General features: G+C 44.6%; 1 protein-coding gene across 7 annotated transcripts in view; it reads right to left on the reverse strand.

The window, feature by feature from the left end:
• Window positions 1-15561: 15561 nt before the first annotated feature.
• Window positions 15562-26810, reverse strand: part of TTC28 (tetratricopeptide repeat domain 28) — a 585613-nt gene continuing 574364 nt past the window's right edge. For all 7 annotated transcript variants that reach the window (XM_075898909.2, XM_089775262.1, XM_075898911.2 and 4 more), the window contains one exon: window positions 15562-24791. In XM_075898909.2, the coding sequence (XP_075755024.2) occupies window positions 23164-24791 (1628 nt within the window). In that variant the 3' untranslated portion in view covers window positions 15562-23163. The remainder of the gene's footprint in view (window positions 24792-26810) is intronic.

Genomic DNA, 26810 nt, shown 5'->3' on the forward strand with positions numbered 1-26810 from the left:
TCTGCAATTTAAGCTTTATACTTCAGAGCCTACAGCACAAGGTGGCAGCCAGCTGGGAGCCTGCATGTAACTGTTAATGGTAACCAATAAGGCCAGGCTTTTCGGTTAACCATTACCCAGTTATACTATTATAGTAAACTTCCGATAATCCGGCACCTTTAGGACCCAGGGGATGCTGGATTATCAAATATGCCAGACTATCAGAAGGGGGGGCTATGAGGTGTCTGGTGTGGAGTCGGGGGGATGCGCCTCTTGGCGCTGTGGGACCAACCTGGCAGCACCCCACCTGCTCTGCCCCAGACTTCCCCAAGTCAGCTGCTGCTGAAACTGACCAGCAGCTGACTCCAGGGAGCCAGGGGCAGAGCCTGCTGTGCCCCGGGCTTCCCGGAGTCAGCCGCTGGTCAATTTCAGCAGCGGCTGACTTGGGGAAGTCTGGGGCAGAGCAGCTGGGGTGCTGCCGGGTTGGTTCCGCAGTGCTGAGGGGCGGCGCTACGAGACCAACCTGGTAGCACCCGAGCTGCTCTGCCCCAGGTGTCCCCAAGTCAGCCGCTGCTGAAATTGACCAGCGGCTGACTCAGGGAAGCCGGGGGCAGAGCAGCTCCAATTGCCTGGCTGCCCAGAGCACTTCCGGGTTCCAGATGGTGCCGGACCATCAGGAGTGCTGGACCATTGGATGCCGGACCACTGGAGTTTTACTGTACATCCCTAATATAGTGAGCAAAGCTTATGCTGTGTCCATTAGCAAGTTGTGACTATTGCTTGTAGGGGTGTGACTGTTTCTCTCAGGATGATGTGATAGTCCTTAACCATCTTCCTTTGACTTACTCACATTAGCAAGAAATCTGTTTGCGCCACTTCAGTCCATGTAGCAATGACTTCCTTGTTTCTTAAACCAAGTGTTGCCAGGCACCCACTGATTATCTAAACACGTGTCAAGCTTGTGGCACCTGCTCTAGTCTCCAGACTCAGCACATACTGTCCCAGTATTTGGTCATAGCTTGGATGAGTTGAACCCACATGAGTTTTGAAATCTCCCAAGACAAGCAGTAATTTCTCTGGTCCAGTTATATCTGCTCCATTTTGCAGGCTCTGCCTGATCTCTTCTGTTTTAGTTGTGGATTGAATAGCAATACCATAAATAATGTGCACTCTTTTTCTTGAAGCCATTAAACAGTCATTCAACCTGGTCGTTTCCCAAACACTTTTACAAACCTCATTGCAAATCACCACTCCTGCACCATTTCTCTTTTGACTACCACTATCCTACATAATACAACTTACAGCCCAAACTCAGGTTTCTAGTTATATTTACTAACCATCTAGTCTCCTGCTCATAGAGTATGTCGATTTTCTTTGAATCTTCATGTCAGTCAACTACATGCCTTTCCTGATTAAGGACTATACATTCAGTGGAGCAACTTACAAAAATTATTAAAAATCTCTTCCAGAAGACCAAATTTTCATCTCGCGTTTCACCTTTTGGGCTCAGCAAACTTGTAAATTCTTCAGAGAATGTAAGATGAAATCCTGGTTCAACTGAAGCCATTTAGAAAGTCCGATTTATTCACTAGAGGCTGAAGGATTTCACCCATTGTATTTTTGTCATAAGTGCTTGTGATGTGTGGTCTTCGAGGAGACAGTGTGGGGTACTTGTGAAATCAGGGCTAAGGTATAGTTCTGTGTCCTTGTCACAGCTATTCTAATGAATTGCTTTGTAACCTTGGGAAGGTCAGTTTGATTCTTTTGCAGCTTTCATCATCTATGCAACGTGGATAATAGCTACTCCACAGAGAGCTATAGAATTTTTTTCATTAACATTCATAAAATGATGCCCTTGGATGGAAAATACAACAGAAGCACAAATTACAGATTGCATACAAAGGGCAAACATGCTGTGTATTGGGTAGCTAAAGATCTTAGGTCAAGTATGGTTGATAAGCTAGAGCCAGATGTGCTACAGCTTGGGCAGGTATTGGGCAAATTTAATTCACTCCCTCACACACGTATAGCTGCTCTGGATTACATAAAATTGTCTTCTCAACTGATCACTCACAAATGTGAGGCAGCAGTTCTGGAGACCATGGAATAATTTTGTGCAGTTTAGTGACTTTTGCTGCTGAGAGAAACTATCCTTTGAATGTCACTGAAATCAGATTCTTTCAGTCTCTGTGGTCTGGGTAATAGAAACAGCATAATTCTAGTAGTAACAATTTTACTAGGGCTGTCGATTAATCACAGTTATCACACACAATTAATTCAATACAAATAATCACAATTTAAAATTAATCCCTATTGCTATTTTAAGTGCACATTTAAAAATAGTTTATCAAATGACAATTATTAAATATTTTGGATATTTTTCTACATTTTCAAATGTATTGATTTCAATTACAACATAGAATACAAAGGTTACACTGCTCACTTTATATTATTATTTTTATTACAAATATTTGCACTGTAAAAATAGCAAATATTTTCCAGTTCACCTCATATAAATACCATAATGCACATTCACAATAGAGAGATTGTGACTTAGAATGTAGACCCTTTTGTTACATAATTGAACTCATAAACAAAATAATGAAAAACTTTAGAGCCTACAAGTCCACTCAGTCCTACTTCTTGCATAACCAATTGCTAAGACTAACAAGTTTGTTTACTTTTATGGGAGACTATGATGCCAATTTCTTATTCACAATGTAACCTGAAAGAAAGCACAGGCATTTGCATGGCATTTTTTATAACTGACATTGCAAAGTATTTACCAGCACTGGAAGCTACTGATGTGCCAGATTTGCTAAATATTAGGATGCCCCTTCATTCTTCAGACAGCATTCCAGAAGACAAACTTCCATGCTGATTACACTTGATAAAAAACAATGCTTTAATTAAATTTGTGACTGATCTGTCTGGAGAGACTGTTTTACCCACATTCTGCCATATAATTAATGTTATAGCAGTCTTGGATGATGGCCCAGCACATATTGGTCATTTTAAGACTAAAAAAATATGTAGGTTGTATTTTTCACTTGGGACAGAAGAATCCCAAGCACTGCTACAGGCTGGGGACCGAATGGCTAAGTAGCAGTTCTGCAGAAAAGGACCTGGGGATTACAGTGGATGAGAAGCTGGATATGAGTCAACATTGTGCCCTGGTAGCCAAGAAGGCTAATGGCATATTAGGATGCATTAGTAGGAGCATTGCCAGCAGATCTAGAGAAGTGATTATTCCCCTTTATTCGGCTCTGGTGAGGCCACATCTGGAGTATTGTGTCCAGTTCTGGGGCTCCCACTATAGAAAGGATGTGGACGCATTGGAGAGGGTCCAGCGGAGGCAACCAAAATGATTGGAGGCTGGAGCACATGATCTGCGAGGAGAGGTTGAGGAATTTGGTCTTATTTAGTCTGCAGAAAAGAAGAGTGAGGGGGGATTTGATAGCAGCCTTCAACTTCCTGAAGGAGATTCCAAAGAGAATGGAGAGAGGCTGTTCTCAGTAGTGCCAGATGGCAGAACAAGAAGCAGCAGTCTTAAATTACTGTGGGGAAGGTCTACGTTGGATATTAGGAAAAACTGTTTCAGTAGGAGGGTGCTGAAGCACTGAAATGGATTCCATAGGGAGGTGGAGAATCTCAATCCCTAGAGGTTTTTAAGTCCAGGCTTCACAACAGGGATGATTGGCTGGGATGATTTAGTTGGGGTTGTTTCTGCTTTGGGCAGATGGTTGGACTCAATGACCTCCTACGGCAGTGGTCTCCAACCTTTTTACACCCAAGATCACTTTTTAAATCTCCGAACAGGTGAAGATCTACCGCCCCGCCCCCTTCCTTGAAGCCCCGCCCCTTCCTTGAAGCCCCGCCCTCTCTATTCTCCCTCTGTCCATCATTTGCTATCCCCAGCCCTTACTTACACACTCTGATAAACAGTTTATTTTTAAATTATGCAATGTATAAAATTAAAATCACGTGTTTATAGTTATGAAATAAATGGTCTGGTTTTTATTCATGCTATTTAAATCTAAAAGGAAGCATTTATAATTATACATTTTGTGGGGACTGAGTTCTGCGGCTGGGGCCAGGGGAGAGGGAACAGGGTGCTGGGAGGGCAGAGGACAGGATTCTGCAGCAGGGGACAGGGTGCCAGTGGGGACAGGAATAGGGACAGAGTTCTGTGGCTGGGGACAGGGGAGTGGGGACAGAATTCTGTGGCTGGGGATGGGAGTGGGGACAGCGTTCGGGGAGTGGGGAACAGAATTCTGTGGCTGGGGACAGGGGAGTGGGGACAGTTCTGTAGCTGTGGAGTGAAGGCTGGTGAGTGGGGTGCCAGTGAAGGCAGAGAGTCCCCTGTATCTGCCTCCTCCCAGGATTCCCCCGCCCCCAGAGGGAAACCAGCGTGTGCCTGCCCTGGGGCAGACCCACACGCAGCGCAGGAAAGCGATTTGTCTCGGGCCATCCATCTCCAGCCTCTGACAAACAAAAGCCAGGGACACCATTTCTATTCCCTGGCTAATAGCCTTTTATGGACCTAACCTCCATGAAATGATCTAGCTTCTCTTTAAACTCTGTTATAGTCCTAGCCTTCACAGCCTCCTCTGGCAAGGAGTTCCACAGGCTGACTATGCACTGTGTGAAAAAAGAATTTTCGTTTATTAGTTTTAAACCTGCTACCCATTAATTTCATTTGGTGTCCTCTAGTTCTTCTATTATGGGAACTAATAACTTTTCTTTATTCACCCTCTCCACACCATTCATAATGTAGCATGAACACTCTAAGTGACCATTTTATTCCCTTTTCCCCTTCTTTTTCTTTCTCTCCCCAGCCCATATTTATTTTGGAACTGGATATTTAATAACTCCATTCATCTGAAAAAGTGGGTTGTGCCCATGAAAGCTTTGTTTTGTTAGTCTTTAAGATTCTGCTAGATTATTAGTTGTTTTTTACGTTTTTCTGGTTACAGACTAATTCAGCTACCCCTCTAAAGTTTTTAGCCATTTTAAGAACACTTTCACTGCAGCTTTGACAAAACACAAACAAGATACCAGTGTGAGATTTCTTAAAATAGTTACAGCATTTCACTCAAGGTTTGAAGTGCCATCCAAAAATCTGAGAGGGAAGACATGTGGGGCATACTTTTAGAAGCCTTAAAAGAGCAACACACTGATGCAGAAACTACAGAATCTGAATCACCAGGGGAAAAAAAGAACTTTCTGCTGGTGACATCTGACTCTGAGATGAAAATGAACATGTTTCAGTCTGCTCTGCTTTGGCTCATGACAGGACAGAACCCATCATCGGCATGGACACGTGCCATGGAATGGTGGTTCAAGCATAAAGGGACATATGTATCTTTAGCACATCTGGCATGTAAATATTTTGCCATGCTGGCTACAACAGTGTCATGCAAATGCCTGTTTTCATTTTCAGGTGACTTTGTGAACAGAAAGTGGGCAGCATTATCTCCTGCAAATGTAAACAAATTCGTGTGAAATGAATAAAAAGAGGACCCACTCCCTAAGCAGTGTTCTTACTCCCAAAAGGGAAAAGTACCAAAGACTCTGGGAATCCTTGAAGGATTCTGCTATTGCTAGTAATGTTATGTGGAAGGCAGTGGGTATGTGAAAGCGTTGCCATGTACACAATTCTCCGATGAGCCTGGGCTGATCAGTTCATGTGTGCGATTACACACAGCCTTCTCTCCCACCAAGGCTACTGCCTATGTTTGGTGACAAAACATGCCTGTGTAGCCAAAGCTCCATTTTTGGTGACAACAACCTTCCACCCCTGTAAGACACTTTTGTTTTTTCATCCTTCTTTTACAAAGGACAACAAAGAACCAGTGTGCACTCTGTTGTTTGTTCTGTCAAGAAAACTGGCTCTGCCAGAATCTGCCCTGATGGCTCTGCTTAGTGTTTTGTGATCTTTGCTGCCTTGCAGACATGTGCCTCTCGCCTTTCAAAGCTCCAGGAAGTATCTGTCAGCTGAGTGAACTGCTCCATTTGGGTAATAAAGAACAAATCATTGGAATGCTTCTGTTCTGCCATGAGCTATAAAGACAGCAGCTGGCAGGCTGCTGCTACAGGGCGAGGCTGCTCTGCTGCTTTGACATTCCTCATCATGAAGAGCTCACAGAGCTAGGAAGGAATCCCAAGATGCATAGCGATCAGCCTTGCCTTCCCATAACATTGCACTGTTGGATGCTTACCCATGTTGACTGCACCTTTGTTGCCAAATCTTCCTAATGTAGACATAGCCTGGATGTTTTTTCTGACAAAAGTCTCATTGTAGAGTCAATGTTCTCACTGTTTTATCTCCAAAAGGCAGTTTTGGGTGACAAAATGTGCCAGTGTAGACAAGGCCTAAGCATCTCTGCATTGCTGCAGAATCTGAAAATATCCACTTCAGTTTCCCACATAAAAGTTTTCTAAACAGAGACTCCTACTGGGCCATCAAAGATTGTACAAACCTTTTCTCAGCATCCGTGGCCTTTTCCGCTCATACACGCCCAAAGATATTTTAGAAGAGAAGTCTTATGTGCCACCATATAAAGAAATAGCTCAAAACACTGAGAATCTCAAGCTATGCACCCTCTGTGAGTTTTAAGGGGGGTGGTTTTGATAGACTTTTTCTAAAGATATATGGCAACATTTGAAAAACTAATTTCTTTTTTCATTTTATTTCTTGTTGCCTCAGACAATGAAGCTCGCAATTAAGATATAATCTGCTTAATAAACTTTGCAGTCTTCCATTACTTTTCACACTGGTAAGTGGAAACCATTATATACAGCCCCAGGTAACACTTTAAAATAGCTAATTTTGTTAAAAAGATCTATTTTCCAAATTCTTTGTGATAAAAGTAATGGCATTGTCTGTTGTATGTTTGTATAGAATCTGGCCACATAAAATGCGCTGGAGGAAAGTTCTTTTCAAGCAAAATTAGCTCTTGTTAAGACACCCAGCATACACACAATTAGACATTGAAATATTATTTATTTAATTAAAACATGTTGTAGGTACAATAATGACAAATATGAAGACAACTCCCAATCGGCATGTGTGGAATGGGAGGGGAGTATTTAAAACTGCATGTGCAAAGAATATGAGACAGAAAGAACGAAAGATACAAAAAAATGCAAGTGAGCACTGATACTAGTTAGCAGAAGTTTCCATATTATTTTCAGACCTATTTTAATACAATTGCTGGGACTATGGTCTACTTTTTCTGAAGTGCTGAGCACCATTTTATTTCAGCTATAATTGCACTTCTGGGAAGAGGCCTGGTATGTCTTGTAGAAATAATGTCTGAAATGGCAATGCTGAAGTTTCAGTAATACAGTAAAACTCCAATAGTCCAGCATCCAATTGTATGGCACTCCTGATAGTCCGGCATCAAAATGGCAAGAGCCTAGTGAGTGAGCTTTGGCAAAAAAGGAGTCACAATGCAGCAGCTGAACCGAGCAAAAAGGATAAAAAAGGGTTAACAAAACAAAACCATTGCAGTATACTCTATACAGTATGTACAATAAAAAGGGTTAAAACACTTTATATACCGTATATATTGTATATATGTATAAGCAACTTATAGTACCTCCTGATAGTCTGGCATATCCGATAATCTGGCATCACCTAGGTCCCAAAGATTCCAGATAATCAGAAGTCTACTATATATGTACTTGACTTTAAACAGAAAAATGAAATGATAATTGGGAATTGTTTAAGAACATTTTTTTAAATATCCAAAAAGCAGTAGTCGAGAAAGAAGACTGCATTGGTTAAAAAAAATAGAATAAAGTGGTATTTTGATCATAAGGAATATAAATCATAAGTGAAGAATTATAAAAAATCAAGAAGGGAAACAAGAGGACATAAGGTGAACACTATGGCTGACAGAGATCAGCAAAATACATTTTTGTAAAAAACGTATACTTGAAACAAAAAGAATCCAATCACCAGTATTGCTAGAGAGAAATGGTAGAATTATCAATAATAATGCAGGAAAAGCAAAAATGTTCACTGCTAGGGATGTGAAGGACTAGTCGACTAGTTGCTTCCCCCCCTTGCTGCCTCTAGCAGAAAAGAGTCAGCAGGGGGAGGGGCGGAAAGAAAGGAGTACTTCAAAGCAGCAGCACCACAGGGAGCCTCGGGCCAGACATGGTGCTGCCACTTTGAAATCTGCATGCAGCCCAGGGCTAGCTATGGTGTCCCCAGGCTGCACACAGAGTTTCAAAGCGGCAATACCACGTGGAGCCTGGGATCAGCTGGGGACTCCTCCACCACTGACCTTGAGCTCCATGCGGCACTGCCACTTTGAAATGCCACGCAGAACCTGCTGCTGGGTTCCCTGCAGCATTTCAAAGCGGCAGTGCTGCATGGAGACTGGGGTCAGCAGCGGCAGAGTACCCAGCTGATCCTGGGCTCCACATGGCACTGCTGCTCTGAAATGCTGCAAGGAGCCTGATGCTGGGCTCCCAACAGCCTTTCAAAGTGGCAGCACTGGATGGAGTCTGGAGTCAGCAGGGGAGTCCCCAGGTAACCCTGGGCTCCATGCAGCGCTTTCACCTTTGAAGTGTCCTACTGTCCTAGGGCTGGTGCTACACTTCAAAGGCAGAGGTGCCCTATCAACTAATCAAATAGTCGATGCAAAAATGCATTGACTATTCCATTAGTTAAATACTCGATATTTAACATCCCTATTCAATACATATTTGTTCTATATCTTAGAAAAAGGCAGATGCTGTAGTCATATCATAAGATGGTTATATTGATCAAGAATCATTTTGCATTCCAGTAGTGACTCAGGAGGATATTAAACAGCAATTACCAAAGTTAGATATTCTTAAATCAGCAAGTCTTACATCCAAAAGTTTTCAAAGAGCCAGCTGAGGAACTAGATAAACAGTTATAAGATTTTTGATAAATCTTGTAATATAGGGGAAGCTGCAGCATTCTCGAAAAAAGTTAATCTTATGCCAATAGTTAAATAGATTCAGTGAGGCAACACAGATAATTATAGTCTTGTCAATCTAACATTGACTGCCAGCAATATAATAGAATGGCTGATATGATACTAAATTAATTAAAAATTAAAGATGGATACTGTAATAATTGACAACGTGGCTGTATGGAAAATAGACAAACTTGGTATCTTTTTTTTTATAAGATTACATGATTGGTTGATAAAGCTGGTAGTGTCATAGTACTATATTACGTCTTGTATCATGGTTTGGCATTGGTACTTCACAATATTTTGAAAAAGTCAGTATTAATGAGCATACATTAAATGGATTAAAATTGGTTAAATGAGAGGTTTCAAATGTAAATGTAAATGGAGAAATATCCAAGCTGGTTTTCCACGAGGAGCAATTTTTGGCTGTCTGCTATTTGATTTTTTTATTTATGACCTAAAAGAAAAAACAGAATAATCAGTGATCATCTTTGCAGATAATGCAAGGATTGGTGAAGTGGTAAAAAGGAAACAGACTAGAGATGTTAAAATCAGTTAATTGAATAGTCGGTTAACCTCATGAATTTTTATCAGTTACTTGCCTATTTTATGGTCCCTGAGGGTGGGGCTGGGAGCCATTGTGGTTGGACCCCACTCCTGAGGAGCCTCCTGTCACTCTAGTTTAAATACCAGCTCCCCTTGTGGACCAGCTGCCTGTCACAGCAGCTCCTCTCCAGTGGAGGAGGGGGGGTCTAAACTCTTGGACCCGGTGCAAGCTGGAACTGAGCTGGGCTGCCTGCCCTCCTGGCTCCTAATACACTTTAAATGCAGAGCTGCAGCAGGGTAGGTCCTGTACCCTGCACATGCCGGGACTGAGCTGGGCTTCTGGCCAGCCTGATAAAACATTTACTGGAGAAGTGGGAAATGGTGTAGTGTATAGTATTAACTGATAAGCTTTTGCTTATCGATTAATCGGTTAATAGACGACACAATTACATCCCAAAAATGGACAGATCACTGGTCACTAATACAGACAATCTGGACTGCTTTGTAGACTGGGCACATGCAAACAATATGCATTTTATAATGGCTATCTATAAGTGTATATATCTAGGAACAAAGACTGAAGACCATACTTACAGGATGGGAGATTCTCTTCTGGGCAGCAGTGACTCTGATAAAGCCTTGATATCATCATGGTGGCTAATCAGCTCATGATGAGTGCACAGGATGCGGTGGCTGAAAAGGCCAATGTGATCATTGTTTTTAGAAATGGGAATATAAGATAGGACTAGGGAACTTATATCTGTTCTTGTCACTGGTGTGACTGATGCTGGACGACTGCATCCAGTTCTGGCATCCATTAGTCAAGCACCATGTTAATAAATCGGAGCAGGTTCAGGAAAGAGCCACAAGAATTATTAAAGAATTGAAAACCTGCTTTCTCATGACAGAAACACAGAGCTCAATCTGTTCTTTTTAACAAAGAGGAGGTTGGCAGGTGATATGATAACATTTGGGGAGCAGTAATTTGATAATGTGTGTAGGCACCTGTGACATATAGTCCACAGAGTAGCAATTGAAACTGGACAGTTCAGACTGGAAATGTGGCACATGTTGAACATGGTGAGCCCAGGGGCTGGAGCACATTTTCAAGCTCTGACAATTTTGAAAGGAAGACCGCGGATCAGATATGCAGCGGGCTGCCCCTTTAAAATGCCGCCTCTGCAAAATTAAAAGGGGCAGCTGTGGAGCCTGGAGTCAGCTGGAGACTCCCCAGCCAACCCCAGGCTCCTAGTGGCATGCAGTGGAGCATGGAGCCCAGGGTCAGCGGGAGACTCTGAGTCCCCCACTGACCCCGGACTCCATAGCTTTGAAATGCACAAGAGCCGCACCCCCCACCCTCCGCTGGGGACTTTTGTGCATTTCAAAGCAGGCACTCACGTGCAGCCCAGAATCAGAGAGACTTTCCGCTGGCCCTGGGCTGTACACGGAGTTCCACATTCCTCCTTTGAAATGTACAAGAGCTCCAGCAGGAATTTCAAAGGAGTGCGGAAGTGCCTATCCACTAGTCGACTAGTCAATTAACTGCATTTTAACATCCTTACCCTGTAATAACCAGCAGATTCCACTTATTCTCTCTCACTGAAAGCCCAGAGTAAGGTAGGTACATGAGCTGTCCGCATGAAGTATGAATGAAGGCCCTTCTCTAGCTTGTGCCTGCATAAAGACACACAGACTCATCTACCAAGAAGGGTGACTGCTGTCTGCCATGGAAACGTAGTTGTACTTTATAATTTTAAAGCAATGTAAGGAATCAGCAGCAAGTGTGACCAATGCTGCCCCCCTGCCCCGATTGGGTGAGAATTCAAGGTTATGCTTGTATCAAATAGGCAAAGGAGGAGCGCGGGGAGAGTTAAAAGATTATTGTTCTCTTTCTCATCTGTTAACGATGTTATTCGGCTCCCTAAACTGTTAAAGTGTTGTGTGTTAACCCCCTTCCCTTCCCTGAGTGAGTGCAGAAGAATGTCTGAGGTGGACACCAGAGGTGGGAAAACTCTGAGGTAAACAACAGGAGTAAACAACAGTGCACAGGGCCCCAGGAGGGAGTGTACACGCCCCAAAAAGTCCAGGAACCCAGAAGTTGCACGTGATTGATCCTTAAAGGAAAGAGGGACACAGAGGGTACGTTTAAACTACATGGTTCCGTCAACGGAGCCATGTAGATTTGTTTGTTCGGCAAAGGGAAATGAAGCCGCGATTTAAATAATTGCGGCTTCATTTGAATTTAAATGGCTGCCGTGCTGAGCTGACAAACAGCTGATCAGCTGTTTGTTGGCTCAGCGCGCTAGTCTGGACGCTCCCCTGCCGACATGAAAGCCCTTTATCGACCTCCCCAGTAAACCTCATCCTACGAGGCATAACGGGGAGGTCGATAAAGGGCCTTCAGGTCAGTGTGGGAGCGTCCAGACTAGCGTGCTGAGCTGACAAACAGCTGATCAGCTGTTTGTTGGCTCAGCGCTGCAGCCATTTAAATTTAAATGATGCCGTGATTATTTAAATCGCAGCTTCATTTCCCTTTGCCGATCAGCCTAATTTACGTGGCTCCATCGATGGAGCCATGTAGTTTAGACACACCCAGAAACAGGGGGCTGACCATCAAATGGAGTCTCCCACAGAATGCCCTTTGCTCGGATCGCCTGGCCAGCAGACCAGCTCAGGAGTCAATGCGGGAAGATCAGATACCATGAACTGCCATCTGCTTGCCTTATCATCCTGCCTGGGACAGCAGTGTGCTTGAGTGAGATCCCTCTCCCTTCCCAGTCTGAACTTAATAAACAAACCTTTTACACTCCTGTGTGGTGATCCCCTCTCCTTAGTGTTCAAAGCAGTTGCAATTCACATCCCCTTGCAACGATATAACACCACTCCACCAAGCAGAACTGAGTAGTTCAACTTATATTCAATCTAGACACCAGGTGCCAAGGCCTGGATCAAAGTGTAGGTGCTACAGGCCTGTCCCTAAGGCTCCTCCTTGCACCATGTGCTTACCTCACACTCTCAGCATTGAAAACCCAGGCTGCGGATACAGTGACATCTTTCCAAGTGTGCAGCCAACCTGAACCAGCAGCATAGAGCTGAGTGACCCAGGGATCTCTCTGACAATATCCACTGTTCTAGGGGTAAGGTGAGTATTGACAGCACCAGCCCAGCACAGCACTTGAAGACTCTGTTTGGCAGAAGATGCTACTGGGAAAAGGGTTCTTCATGCTGCCATACCTGCCATTCTGGAGGGGAGGTGCCCCAATGCTACTCTGAAGGGGCTGCACAGAACCCCTTGCCACATTCCCTTCCTCTCTGGATGGGAGAGAGGGCCTACCTTCAAAAGCAATGCCAAGCAGGGCAGGACCTCAGCAAGGAACCCTGTGCTGTAGCACATGCTATAGACCTCGATAAACTTCTACATAAGAGCAAGGACTGGAAAGCCAAATTATAGTGATTGAGTGTGTAAGGCTTGAGGTTGGTGGCTAGAGAAGTGTGCTGGAGAGAAACCTTGGGGTGAATGAAATTAGGGTTACTCACCTGTTCTATTTGATTTTTCCTTTAAGAGTCATAGAACACTAGAACTGGGAGAGACCTCGAGAAGTTATCAGGACCAGTCCCCTGCACTCACTGCAGGACCAAGCACAAGCTGGATCATCCCTGACAGATGTTTGTCTAACACAGGGGTTTTTGAACTCTGGATTGTGGCTTGTAAGGGCAAGCTGCTAGCTGACCACAGGATGCCTTTGCCTTCACAGCTATAGGTGACTGTGGCTCCTGTTGGCTACAGATTGCTGTTCTCAGCCAATGAGAACTGCGGGAAGTAGTGTCCTGGTACTCTTTCCTAGACAGTCACTTCCTATTCTGTACGTGTAAAATGGATTGTTCTTTCCTAAGTGGAGCACTTTGCATTTGTCCTTATTAAACTTCATCCTGTTCACCTCAGACCATTTCTCCAATTTGTCCAGATCATTTTGAATTATGACCCTGTCCTTCAAAGTACTTGCAAAGTACCTCCAAGTCCGAACTTGGTATCATCCACAACTTTATTAGCATCCTTTTTATGCCATTATCTAAATCATTCATGAAGATATTGAATAGGAACGTGAAGTAGTGGTTAATAAACTAATCAAGCAGTCAATGGAATTTCCACTGACTACTCAATCAGTTGATAAAGCCAGGACAGAGCAGTTGCAGTGTGAGCTGGCTCCAGGACCACTGCAGCTCTGCTTTTAAATGTAGTAAGAGCTACCAGACTCTTACTACATTTAAAAGACAGAGCTGCAGCAGGGGACCTAGTGTGAGCCAGGACTGCTCAGTCCTGGCTTGCACTGGGTTCCACCTTGTGCCTCTGCCTCCCGTCCCCCCTGCAGAGATGGTGCTTGGAGGAACTGGCTTTTAACACAGGGCAGCAAGGGCGGGGGGGCAGTAAATAGTTGAGTAGTCTTTTTTATTTTGAGGCAAAAACGAGGTCGGGCGGAGAGGGCTGATCAGCTAACTATTTAAGGGTAATTTAACAACTGCTGCGAAAATCTCTGATCTCTGGTGCTGGAACACACTGAGAGTGGAGCATCCATGGGAACACCACTCAAAGAAGAAATTTTGTCCTGCCTGTTCAACTGCAGAGCACACAGATTTCTGAGTGATAAGCCCCTTACAGATATATACCTTATACAGCAGGGGTGGGGAACCTCAGGCCCAGGGGCCAAATGTGGCCCCTGGCTTGCTTGGCTCTGGCCCCAAGGCTCAGCACCGGGGAGCCTGTGCTGACACTCCAGCCCCCCTGCCACCCACCTTCATGGCTGGAACACACAGAATTTACTAGCCCGGGCCCCCCAAGGCTCTGGTGTGCGAGGGGAATGTGGAGAGTGTCTTTCTCCTTCTCAGTCAGGGGCTTCTCACTCTGCTTCTCACTTGAATTGGCCCTGACTGATTTTTCGGTGGGTCAGCGACCCCTGACCCATAAAAGTTTCCCCACCCCATTATACACAATAAAAAGGCAAATCCTATTCATCGCCTTCTGCCCATATCATCATAGCAGCTAAGCAATAACACAACTTACACGTATTGCTGTGGAAGACTAGCTTAAGCCAAACAAGCCTTTTTAGCACTGCCCTCTACCTCAAATGCTGTAGACAAAGAGTCTGGGGGCTGTATCACCCATCCATTTCTCATTGCTGCTAGCAAAAACAAGGAAACTGAGCAAATGTTGACTCTGCCATCCGCTGGGGGTAGATATGATGTCCAAACCGTCACTTTTCTTTGTGACTGGAGCACTTTCTTCTGTCATAGAAAGCAAAGGGCCTGTTCACTCACTAACCCTCACATTGCCACACTAGTAGACAGTTTCTTTTCAACCTGGCCACTGACGTTCTGTAACCATAGTGTGTAAATTACAGCATGACAAATGTTTTATTTGGAGTCTGAGGAGAAAGGTAGGTAGCAGTCATCCATTGCCAGATGTCTGGAGTAGGGAAATCAGTGGACTACACAATGTAATAGAAATGAGATCCTAGGACATGACACGGCAGTACTGAGAGAACTCATGCTTTATTAGACACTGAAATCACAAAGAAAGAAGGCCAAATGCCCTAGCAATTTCAATAAAAATATGAAATTGTTTTTACATGGTAAATTTTGTAATATAAAATGTTTAATGCTGTCTGGAAACAGAGTTTTAATTTACAAAAAAGTCCATATAGGCCAAACATGGCTAATACTGCATACAAGGAGAATGAGTGCTAATGAGCTGCTGCATGGAAGAAGGGTCTTAGTTGACTAATCCTCCAAGAGTTACTATCTTCAAAGTTCTTTTGCCAGATTTCTGCAACATAAGGGCTCACTTCACAATACACATGTACAGCCTTTCTGGACCACACAGCAAAATAGATGCAATACAGTATTCCCATATTTACTGAGACCACTCAAATTCATTGTTACCCTGCCTCAAGTGACCAGTGCTTGAAACGGGCATGCAGATTTTCTGAAGGCTTGGCCCCCTACCCTAAAAACTGAAACAGATGTTCAGTAAAAAAGTGGTACCTGTTGAAGGGAAATGTTGCTGAGAGTAGGAGTCATGTTTGGAATGTCCCCTTGCCTACTTTTACCTCAACAGTTTTTCAAATATGAACTTCTCATTTAAACAAAGGTCTGATAAAAAGGAGAATCAGCACCTGGCTACTTCAGGCCAGTTAATGAAATCAAGACATAAATTGGACTTTTGGCTGTTTCCGTTTAACTAAAGCTAGACAGTCAACAAAATATGCATAATTAGTATTTTACACATACTGGGGAAAACTAAAGGAAAAATATTCTATTGCCTTGGGGATTTTTTTTTTTTTGCATGTGGGAGGTTTATTGTGAAAGTGGATAAAACCTAGTTCTTATTGCTCACTGCATTAAGCAGTGTTATCACTTGTACCATGCACAAATACGACGACAAACGCATGTAACTTCCACAGAAAGGATTCTAATATCAAAAAGAGAACAATAGGTAATTTTCACTTCCTGAATTTTGCCACATAAAGGGCAAATCTAATCATTTCTCATCTATGGGATTGGAGAAGTGAGGTGTGAGGGTTTGTGAGATGTCTCCTGACCAGGAGCAGACAGGTAGGTATGTGATGTTTACAGCTCTCAGTAAAACCCGAAGTGCCATGTGTCCATAGAAATGCAGTTCCAAAATCATCTATATTTATACACAACCAGTTCTCCAAATACTGAACGTCTTTCTTCTCAGCACCCTAATCACTTGCCTCCATTTTACCCATTAATATTTTCTGAAAGTTCCAGTACAAAGCCCCACTGGTGGTATGAAAATGGGCTATACCGAAATGGCAGCTTTTGAACTACAACAGTTCTGTATGATTATAGCTCCAGCTATGGAACATGTGGGGGGAGGGGGAAGATTTCTGAAATGTCATGCAGCACATACATTGTGCTGTTATGTAAATAAAAAACTGTCCCCTCCAACCTTGGTAAAGTTGATTAGAACTGGAGTGGAACCTGCTGGGTAGATCAGTGGCCTGAACAAATCTGGCCAAATTAATATGCATTATTAACATAATTTATCAAATGTCTTAATTCTTGTATTGATATATTTCTGTCCCCTTTCAAATGCATCTTGGCTAATTAAGAAAGGAACACTCCTTGGGCCAAATTGTCGCAACATAGGAAGAAGGGATGTTAAGGACTAGTAGATTATCCAATAAGCATTTGCTTATCGGATAGTCTTTTGACTAGTTGATTTCTATCCCCCCTCCCTGCTGCCTCATGAGATAAATGCAGCAAACGGGGGGGGGGGGAGGGGGTAGGGTGAGGGGAAGGGATACTCCAAAGTGGCAGTGCCATACAGCTGTGTGGCACTGCCTCTTTGAAACCCCAAAGCAGTGTTTTATAAGGGGCAGCCGCTGCAGAGCTGTGTAGATCAGCTGTGCAGCGGCTGCCCCTTTAAAACGCCACTGCCGCGCATTTCAATGGGGCAGCAGTGGAGCCCGGGGTCAGTGGGGGACTCACCAGCTGATCCCAGGCTCTGCATGGCATTTCCCCAGAACCCCGTGTCAGTTGGGGAATCCCCAGCTGACCCCAGCTTCTGGTGTTTCAAAGGGACAGCTACCATGAAGACCGGGGATAGCTGGGGACTCCCCAGCTGATCCTGGGCTCTGTGTGACACTTCCCCAGAGACCAGGGCAGGTTCCGGGGAAGTGCTGTGCAGAGCCCGGGGTCAGCTGGGGCGTCCTCAGCTAGTCCTGGGCTCCTAGCAGCATGCAGTGTAGCATGGAGCCTGGGGTCAGCGGGGGACTCTGAGTCTCTCACTGACCCCGGGTGCTATGGCTTTGAAATGCACAAGAGCCCCTGCGAGGGACTCTTGTGCATTTCAAAGCAGGCACCTGCGTGCTGCCCAGAATCAGTGAGACTTCCCGCTGGCCCTGGGCTGTACATGGAGTTTCGCATTCCTCCTTTGAAATGTACATTTCAAAGGAGGAACGTGGAAGTGCTTATGGGCTAGTTGATGGAAATTCTGTCGACTAGTCAATTAACTGCATTTTAACATCCTTAATAGGAAGCTATAGGCAGTGGTGTTGTAGGCATGTCAGTTCCAGGATATTAGTGAACCGAGGTGGGCGAGTTAACATTGTTTAATGGACCAACTTTGTTGATGAGGGACAAGCTTTCAAGCTACAGAGTTCTACAAGTCTGGGAAAGGTACTAAGGCTATGTCTAACTGCACTTCTGTCAGTAAAATTTGGTCACTTGGGGGTGTGAAAATCACCCACCCCCTGACTGACAAAAGTTTTATGGAGAGAAACTGCTGGTGTGAACAGCACGTTGTCAGTGGGAGATGCTATCCTGTTGATGCTGCTGCCTCTCTCATGCCAAAGAGCATCTATACTCAGAGGTGCCATTTCAAATTTTGGTTAAGAGGGGGGCAACTTTAACCATGATTTCAAAGGTTACTTAGGCACTTGAAAGCTCATTTTAGTCAATAATTTAGCAGTTAGATGACAGGAGCCCTGTATCAAATTCCTATATAAAACAACACATAAATATTAGCACCTTTCAGCTCTTGTGGCAAGTGAGTTAGGGTTAGAATTTTAACCCATATTCATACTTTGTAATGAACTCTGTGGAGAGAATGAGACCTCATCAGAACTCTTGGGCTCTATCTCAGTGTAGCATGGGAGGGAAGAGGAGTCTAATAGTTACAGCCGGGGCAGATATATCTGGATTCTATGTAAGAACATCAGAACAGCCAAACAGGGTTTAGCCCAGTATCCTGTGTTCTGACAATAATGAATCCCAGGTGCTTCAGAGGGAATGAACATACAGACAATCATTGAGTTCTTATGTTCTTATGAGCGATTCATCCTGCCACCCATTCCCACCTTCTGGCAAACAGAGGTGAGGGACGTGCAGAACATGGTGTTGGATTCTTGCCCATAATGGCTAATAGCCATTGACGGACCTCTTCTCTATGAACTTATCTAGTTCTTTTTAGAACCCTGTTATAGTGCTGGCCTTCACTGGCAAGGAGTTCTACAGATTGTGAAGAAATTTTTGTTTGTTTGTTTTAAATCTACTGCCTACTAATTTCACTGACTCTTAATTCTTGTGTTATTTAAAGGAGTGAATAATATTTCCTTACTGAGTTTTTCAATTATGATTTTATAGACCTTGTTTAGATTTCCCCCTTAATCATCTCTTTGCAAACTGAAAAGTCCCAGTCTTTTTAACCTCTCCTCATATGGAATGTGTTTGGTATTCCTACTAATTTCTGTTGCCATTTTCTGTACCTTTTACAAATCAAATATATCTTTTTGAAATGGGGTGACCAAATTTGCACACAGTCTTCAGTATGTGGGTGTACTATGCATTTATATAGAGGCAATATGATCTTTTCTGCCTTATTAACTGTTCCTTTCCCAAAGAGTTCCAATAGTCTGTTAGTCTTTTTGATACCCAGTAGACATAGAGCAGACATTTTCAGACAACTATCCACAATAAAGATCTCATTATTGATGGGTTCAGCTAATTTAGACCCCATCATTTTATATATATTTTGGAATTATATTTTGCCATGTGCATTGCTTTGCATTTGTCAGCATTGAATTGCATCTGTCCTTGTGTTGCCCAATCATCCAGTTTTGTGAAACCCCTTTGTAACTATGCAATTTGTTTTGGACTCATCTATCTTGAATAAACTTTGTATCATCTGCAAATTTTGCTGTCTTGGTTTATCTTTTCCCCCAAGATTATTTATGAATGCGTTGAATAGCACTAGGTCCCAGTACAAACCCTTAGGGGCACCACTATTTACTTCTCTCCATTCTCACCATTTATTCCTGCCCTTCGTTTCCTATTTTTGACTGGAATGCTTGAGAAATGCTTTCAGGTTTATCTAATGATCTTTAGTTTATTTTAATGACATATGCCTTTTGTTATCTTAATCATCATGCCTCTGAATATAAACAACCTCTCTGCAGGAAAAGCTGTGCTGCACCCAGCATCAAAATTCATCACACTAGGCTGTACTGCAGTTAAGAGCTTGACCTGGGGTTAAGGTAAATAGATTCATAATTCGGGGGGGGGGGGAGGAAGCTCCCACACTCCTCCAAATGGCAGCCCCTGGCTACACTGAATGTCTTACAACAGCAAGTCTTGAGCACCACAACTGTGTTGCTGGAAGCTGTGTAGCACAGACACAGTTGATCTTCACACAGAGTTCACAGGAAGATGGAACACAGTCAGCATATATTGCAAGGGACCATTCAAAGTGAAGTGACTTGTTAACATTCCTGTAGTCACAGGACAAATGGGTGGTTAGTGGGGCTTTATCTACACTGCAGCAGTTATAGTGGCGCAGTGGCAGAGATGCAACTATGCTGGTCTAGCACTTCTGGTATAGACACTCTTAATACCAAGAGGAGGGCTGTTCTGCCAGCTTAACTCTTTCCTCCATGAGAGGTGATTGCTATGTCTCTGGGGGAGCTCTCCTGCAGAAACAGGGCTAGCCACACTGGTTCTTAGGTTAATTATTCCAAACTCCAAGCAACATAAATTACCCCAAAGTAATTCGTAGTGCAGACATAGCCTGGGTCACGGAGATGGCTGTTATCAGCCTCAAATCCAGTGTCTTTATTTAAGGCCAGGATTGTCAGCATCTAGGAAGGTTATGAATTTCAACTCCCTGGCTTGTCTTTTGAATTACCTCACTGAGCATAGTAGCTGCCACTGTAACAGTGGGTGTGGGTGAAACCTGACAATCACTGCACTCCTCAGTGAACTCACCCAGGGAAATGATAAAGGACAAAAACACCCTGTCACCTGTGGCTGAACATTTCTCACAAAAGGCCGGCTCTGTATCTGACCTATCAGCTGTCACCTGCAAAGAAAATTGACACAACACTTTCAACAGAGAATCCTAGGGGCTGAAATTCATAACGTTGCTAGACACTAAAAACCCTGGGCTGAGCAGACACACTGGATTTGTTGCTTATTACAACCATCTGTAACTCACTGACCCCCCCCCCCCACTTTTGTTTTAGGACTGCAGGGATGTTAGTGGGCCCCTTCCCCCGGAGCAGTCACTTAAATATGTGCTAATTACTGATGCTAAACTATCTAGTCAGTCTTGCATTTAGCTGTCACTTTAGAGTCTATGCTCTAAAAATGCTCCAACTGTGCTACTGCAGCACTTTCATGAAAATGCTGCTACGCCAACAGGAGAAGCATGGGTAAGGCGGGAGCTATAATCAGTGGGAGAAGCTCTCCTGCCAACATAGTGCAGTTTACAAGGGTCCATTTGGCATAGCTGTATCTCAAGCGTGTGGATTCCCCCATGTGATGTAGTTATACCAGTATAGGTCTGTAGAGCTGACTTGGCTTTCCTACCTTTCCCAGACTTAAGGAAGAGCTCTGTGTAGCTCAGAAGTTTCTCTCTCTCACCAAGAGAAGCTGAGCCAGTAAAAGATATATTACCTCATCCCCATATGAAGCTGTAATTCAACAGCCAAATGATTTGCATCTAATAAGAAACATAGAAGATTTGGCTTACTGGTCTGACACATTCTCTAATATGTGTAAGTGCAACATTAACCATTCATCCCTCTCTCTATTTACTGTCTCCATGCACTTCCCTGACCTATGGTATCTGTAGTGTGTGCATTTAGTTTCTTACAGTTGTGATAAGGCAAACATACCTTTCTAAACCATCAGGGTTTTAAATACTAATCAAAGCCAGTATTTCATATTACAGCCATGTGACATTAAATTGGGAGAATTTAATGCTTTGTACTGCTTTAGCATCTTTCACCCAGGATTTCAAAGAGCACCTCAAATGTTGAAACCTAGAGCTGCAAAAGGGTCTGGGTGACACAATTTTATGCATCTACAGCTGTGCCCAGCTAGAAGCCTATCTAATTGATTGCACCCACAATACACAGAGGCAGACCTCTCTTACAGAGCACAATACCAGGAACTGAGCTGACGTCTAACTAAAAATCAAGGCCTAATTGTGTAAGCCTCACAACACCGCAGTGAGGTAGGTAGGTAGGTGAGTGTTACTACCCCCATTTGACAGATGAGGGCACTCAGGCACAGAGGGGTGAAGTGACTAGTCCAAGGTCTCACAGTCAGAGTCTAGAGCAAAAGCCCAGGGCTTTCATTTTGTTCCTTGCTCTAAGAGTCCCACAGCATATGGGGCCTGTGAAGCTTTGCTTTGAACTAGCTGTGCAGTGTAGCTGAGTTAATGTTGATGTGTATGTCCTGATTCAGTGCACATCAATTCTGTCTTTGTTCTTTTAGCTCTGTGGGTTGTATTTAACGGCCTTCCTTAAAAAAAAGCGTCCCCAGCCTGGTTTCCAACTGCCTTAGCTCTGTCACTATGTGGTGGCTGTTGCCCAGCCTTGCCTCCCGTCCAGGCTGCAGGAATGCTCCTGGCTTTCCCACTTGGCCCAGGAAGAAGAGGTTAACAGACCCAGATGCATAGATTTTAATGTACAGTTTGCACTTTCCATCCCAAGTGTGGTCTGTTTGCACAATCACACAGACCTGTTTAATTTGCATATATTGGCCCTGAAAGCAAGATAATGGGCAAAGAGATTGTGGGCTTCTCCCTGGGAGGAGGCTTGGCAAGGTCTAGCAGTAATAGAGGAGAGAGCTCCTTGAACACATCATCACCAGATGACACATCTGTGAAATGTCTGCATGCTGAGAGGCAGCACACTGCAAACCCCTTTCTCATATTCACTGTGTATCCCTCACATTTGCAGAGGTAAACAGAAAAGTTCTGTGCTGACCAGTTACCTGCTGATACAAAAATCTTACCCTAGTAAAATTATGAGCAATGAAGTTATCACTTTATAAAACCAGAACTTGTATGTGTCATTCTCCTGCTACTCAGATAAGGGATTTTCTTCATTATTTATCAAAATGTTCTCTTGGGCTCACACCAATCCATGGAAATTTCAACCTAAAAGGTATTTCTTCAGAAAAAGTGGCTTCTATCTTATCAGCATGTCACCAACACAGCATCAGAAGGATGTGAGGTAATCATCAATACAATATTGCCAAGGAGCTGTCCATTACCAGCATTTTCTCATATATGTCTGTGTTTGGCTAAGAGCAATTGTTCCATTGTTCCTACAGTTCCATTGTTACTACTCCCTGTGTGCAGTCCCAGAAGCTTAAAAGCAATGGCTTGTATTTCTCTGGACAGAACATTATGTGCATTATCCTTGTGGCATAAAATGGAAGCTTTGCCTCGTCTTGCCTCCTTCCCCAGTCCCAGGATATATATAAATTCTGTATAAAAATCCCAACTGTAAACATCCTTTCAGGGTAAGAAATACACGTAAGTGGTTTCAAGGCTGACATTTTGTTATCAAACACGTGGACTAACTGGACTTGCTGCTGCACAGAATTAGGTCTGACCACTGCAGAAAACTGTCATTAGTTGCGTCTGGCCAAAGTACTGACAAGAGGAACTGAAACCTATTTGCATAAGGCCCTTGTCATACACTGTAAAGCACCGTGCCCGGTTATTTGTCTCATGACTGTGCTGCTCATCATGGGTGTGACCATGGCTTCCTGTGGCTTTATATTGATCAAGGCAAGTGGGTAGAAGAAATTACCAAGAATCTTCCTGTGACTGCAAGTTGAATTAGCTTGTATAAAAGACATTTCAACATTTGGAGGAAGGGAAAAATCTCCCTGGTGACAAAAATTTGTAGCCATTTCCAGAGGGCAGCCTCAAGGGGCGTACTGTTCCCGGAGTGCTATTGGAAGATGGAGAATGGGGTGAAGTCACTACGTTGGTAGCTTCAGGGTGCCTGTGTCCATTTGGAGGATTCTTTTGTGGAGAAGCAAGGTGCTGCTGATGAGACAACTCCTTAAGTTCCAACTTGTCTGTATTTTCGTCTTTGCTGTGCCGAGGAGATAAGTTTAGCAAGCTGAGAACATCTCTCTTAGAAGTCATTGTTCCAGGAGCACCTCGGAAAATCTTCATGGGGCCTGTGGAATGTTGGGGAGTACTCTGCCAAAACATTTTCAGGTTGTGGATGGCCTGCACCTTTTCATCGATGGCAGCCATTTTTAATTTGTCTAGATCTGGGGCATCAGCGGGGCTGGAGCGAGCAGAACCAGCTGAGGAGTAGGAGAGAGCAGGAGAGGGCGTGCTGCCCACGGGAGACTGATGCCCTGAGCATGGGGAGACATTTCTTGGAGATTTAGAAATATGAGAGCTGTACGGAGAGCTAGGGTACTTGAGTTTAAAGTGAGCGTGTTCTGTTAACAAGCCATGAGAGTCAGAACTTGGAGAAGGCTGCCCACTGTGTGGGCTTGTGCCCTCTTTGTTGGAGATCTCTGATATTGTGGGGCTATTATATCCAGAACTCACCTTCTGAAGGGATGAGCTCCTTGTTGGAGGCTTTGGTTTAGTTGTAACTGGTGAATTATGGCTCCTCTGACTAGAGCTCATTGGCCTACTGAATGCGCTGGTCTCTGAGGATCTGAACACAGATGCACCAGCTGCTGCAGAGTCTCCATCTTCCGAGTTGTTCTTGCTCATCTGACTGCCACTTCTTTGAAGACGTTCAACAGCAATAAGGTGACTTTGAGTCTCCTCCAAAATTTTCTGAGCCAACTCTTGGGGATTGAGCTTTGGATTGTTCTCCTCCTGGGATTTGACAGTGCTGTCGGTTTCAGTGCTAGACTGGTCAGATTCTCCTGTATCAGAACTTGCAAGCTTTCCAACTTTTTGGAAAGGTGAGTTTGGACTGGGAATTAGAGTCATTTTAACAGGGGAGTTTGGGGTACTTATGCTCCCTTTGGAACTGACAGACATTTTGATCCCTCCAGATTGACCAGCTTTGGATTGTTTATGGTCAGGGGAAAATCCTGCTTTTATATTGTCTTGATAGGTTGTCATAGGCTCACTGCTGATTATAGAAAATCCTTCATATTCTTCATTGTCTTTGTTGGCCGCGTCACTTGTCTGTGGAGACAGCTGGCTCCGTGGCAGAGAGGGCCTTTGCAGATAGACATTCTTAGGCCTTTCGTAGTCCTGTCGCACTCTGTGCCCTCCACCTTCTGCTGTGCTCTCCGGCTTGGAAACAAAACTCATGGATGAAGCAATAGAGCTCAGGCTGTACACAGAAATGGCATCCGAGGCAATGCTGTCGGGACAGGTGGGAGAGAAAGGAGGGTTCTGGAAGCTCAGAGGTAGTGGGTTGGAAATGGACTGAGCAGAAGCCAGTGATTCCAGTGACGAGGAACTGTCCAAGCTCAGACGTTTGGGCAGCTCTGTAGAATCTAAATACATAAAAACAACAGCACTTGTTACAATGACAGCAAATGGACTCAATGTCATTATTATATTCTAGTTTAGTTTAGTTAACAAATACAATGTTGCTTCCTCTCTACAGTTGCTAGCTGTGTGAGAAACACACAGAATGCGCCCCAGGAAAGGGGTGTGCAGAAACTCAAGGATTTTGGGAGAGTTGCTATTTTAGCCCTCCCTTTAGTCTCTTCATATATGACTCCAAGTGCCAGCACACCTGAACTGTACTTCTGACTCCAGCACTGACTGGTTAGGACATTTTGGACCAGACACACCCTCCATGCCTCAATGGCCCTGCCTGTGAATGAGGCTTGTATTTCCCCTTTCTTGCAGAAGTGTGCGGTGAAATCAAATCCATTAACATTTGAAAGGGATTTTGAGATGGTTGGAAGGAAAGTGCTGACTCCAGGCAGGGTTAGAAGAGATTTCCTGCGTTGCGGGGCACTCTGCAGCTGTGGCCGTGGGGCCATTGTTATGGTTTCCTTCGTACTTGGTGCCAATAGGGAGTGAGAAGAAATGTATCTTGCAGCCATCACAGGCACCCAAGACCATAGTGAGAGTGCACCAGGACATGCAGCTCTTCAGATATACCAACCCTTGCACTGCTGGGACACTGGGTCAAAGGCAGTTTGGGTCAAGAATGACCTGGTATTTGATGGTGCTCAGTTATGATTCCAGTCAACAAGTATCTACAGCTCAAAAAGACACGACTGCAGTGCACCCCCTGCAGACTTAGCTGAATGAAAAGCCAGTTGATGGATCCTAAACTGCTCTCTGATGACTGCAGTGACCTCTCCCGATTATAGCTGAGGTATGTTGACAGGCGGCAGTCCATATTGCCCCTGTGATCTCTGTTTTATACAGACACAGGGCAGACAAATTGCCGGGCTTCTGGGTGGGGGTCCTCTGGGCTCCCAGACGGGGCAAGGCCTCTGGCAGAATGGATGGGGATAGGAGCAATAAGCCGTAGTGCTGCCCCGAGCACACCGCACCTCCCCCTGCCAGCCACCCGCATGCACCACACAGCACTGTGGTGGTGATTTAAAGGGCTTGGGGCTCTTGCTGCTGTTGCAGCAGCAGTGGTGGCAGCCAGAAGCCCTGGGTCCTTCTGAATCACCCTGCCCTGGGGCAACTGCCCCCTTTGCCCCCCTCCTGTCAGTGGGCCTGTCTGGACAGAGGACGTCAGTGCTGTGCAGCACTAATTCATACTATTAGAAAATGGGTGGTGCTCCTGAATTGTGTAAGGGACCTGATCCATGTTCACTTGACTGGCAGCCTCTCTCTGCAGAGAACTGAATGCCCTCCAGTTTTTACTCTAAAGGAGATTTAGTAGCAGGGGAACTAGTGACAGGACACGTCGTAGAAGTTGGAGATAGACGTGACCAATCCACCCACATTTCTTTCAAAGACACAAAAATCTCTTCCTACTTCCTTTTGCTCATTCGCACACCCCATATGCCAGGGTGATGTGGGGGGCACATGCCCCCCCAATACTATGGGAGGGGCAAGAGGCCAGAACCTTGAGGCAGCCCGGGGGCTCACCAGAACCTTCACCTGCAGCAAGGGTCAGGCCCCCCAGCACTCATCAGCAGTGTCTGGGGGAAGCAGAGTGATGCCGCCACAGCTGGTTCCACTCCCATGCTCCCAGCTATATACTCTGGGGAGAGGATGAGACCATCCCCCACACTTACCAGCAGCAGAAAGCAGAGCAAGACGTCCAGGACCTTGGGGCTGTGCTGCTCTGCTTTCCCCACCACGGCCCGTGAGTGCAGAGAGGTGGGGGCAACCTCTGCTGCTAGCACCAGGCCCCTACTAATGCCCTGAGCTGCACTACTCAGGATAGGAATCTTGGGGGAAAAGGCAGAGGAGGGCAGGAAAGAGGGATGGGAAGAGGCAGGCCCTAGGGGAAGCCGCCCCAGCCCCCTTCCTCAAGTAAGGGTGGCACAGGAAAGAGTCATGTAGGAGGGGTCACGTGGCCCGCTGCTAAGCTC

This window comes from Pelodiscus sinensis, chromosome Z (genome assembly GCF_052426305.1).
Source record: "Pelodiscus sinensis isolate ZL-2025 chromosome Z, ASM5242630v1, whole genome shotgun sequence".
NCBI classification, from domain to species: Eukaryota; Metazoa; Chordata; order Testudines; family Trionychidae; genus Pelodiscus; species Pelodiscus sinensis.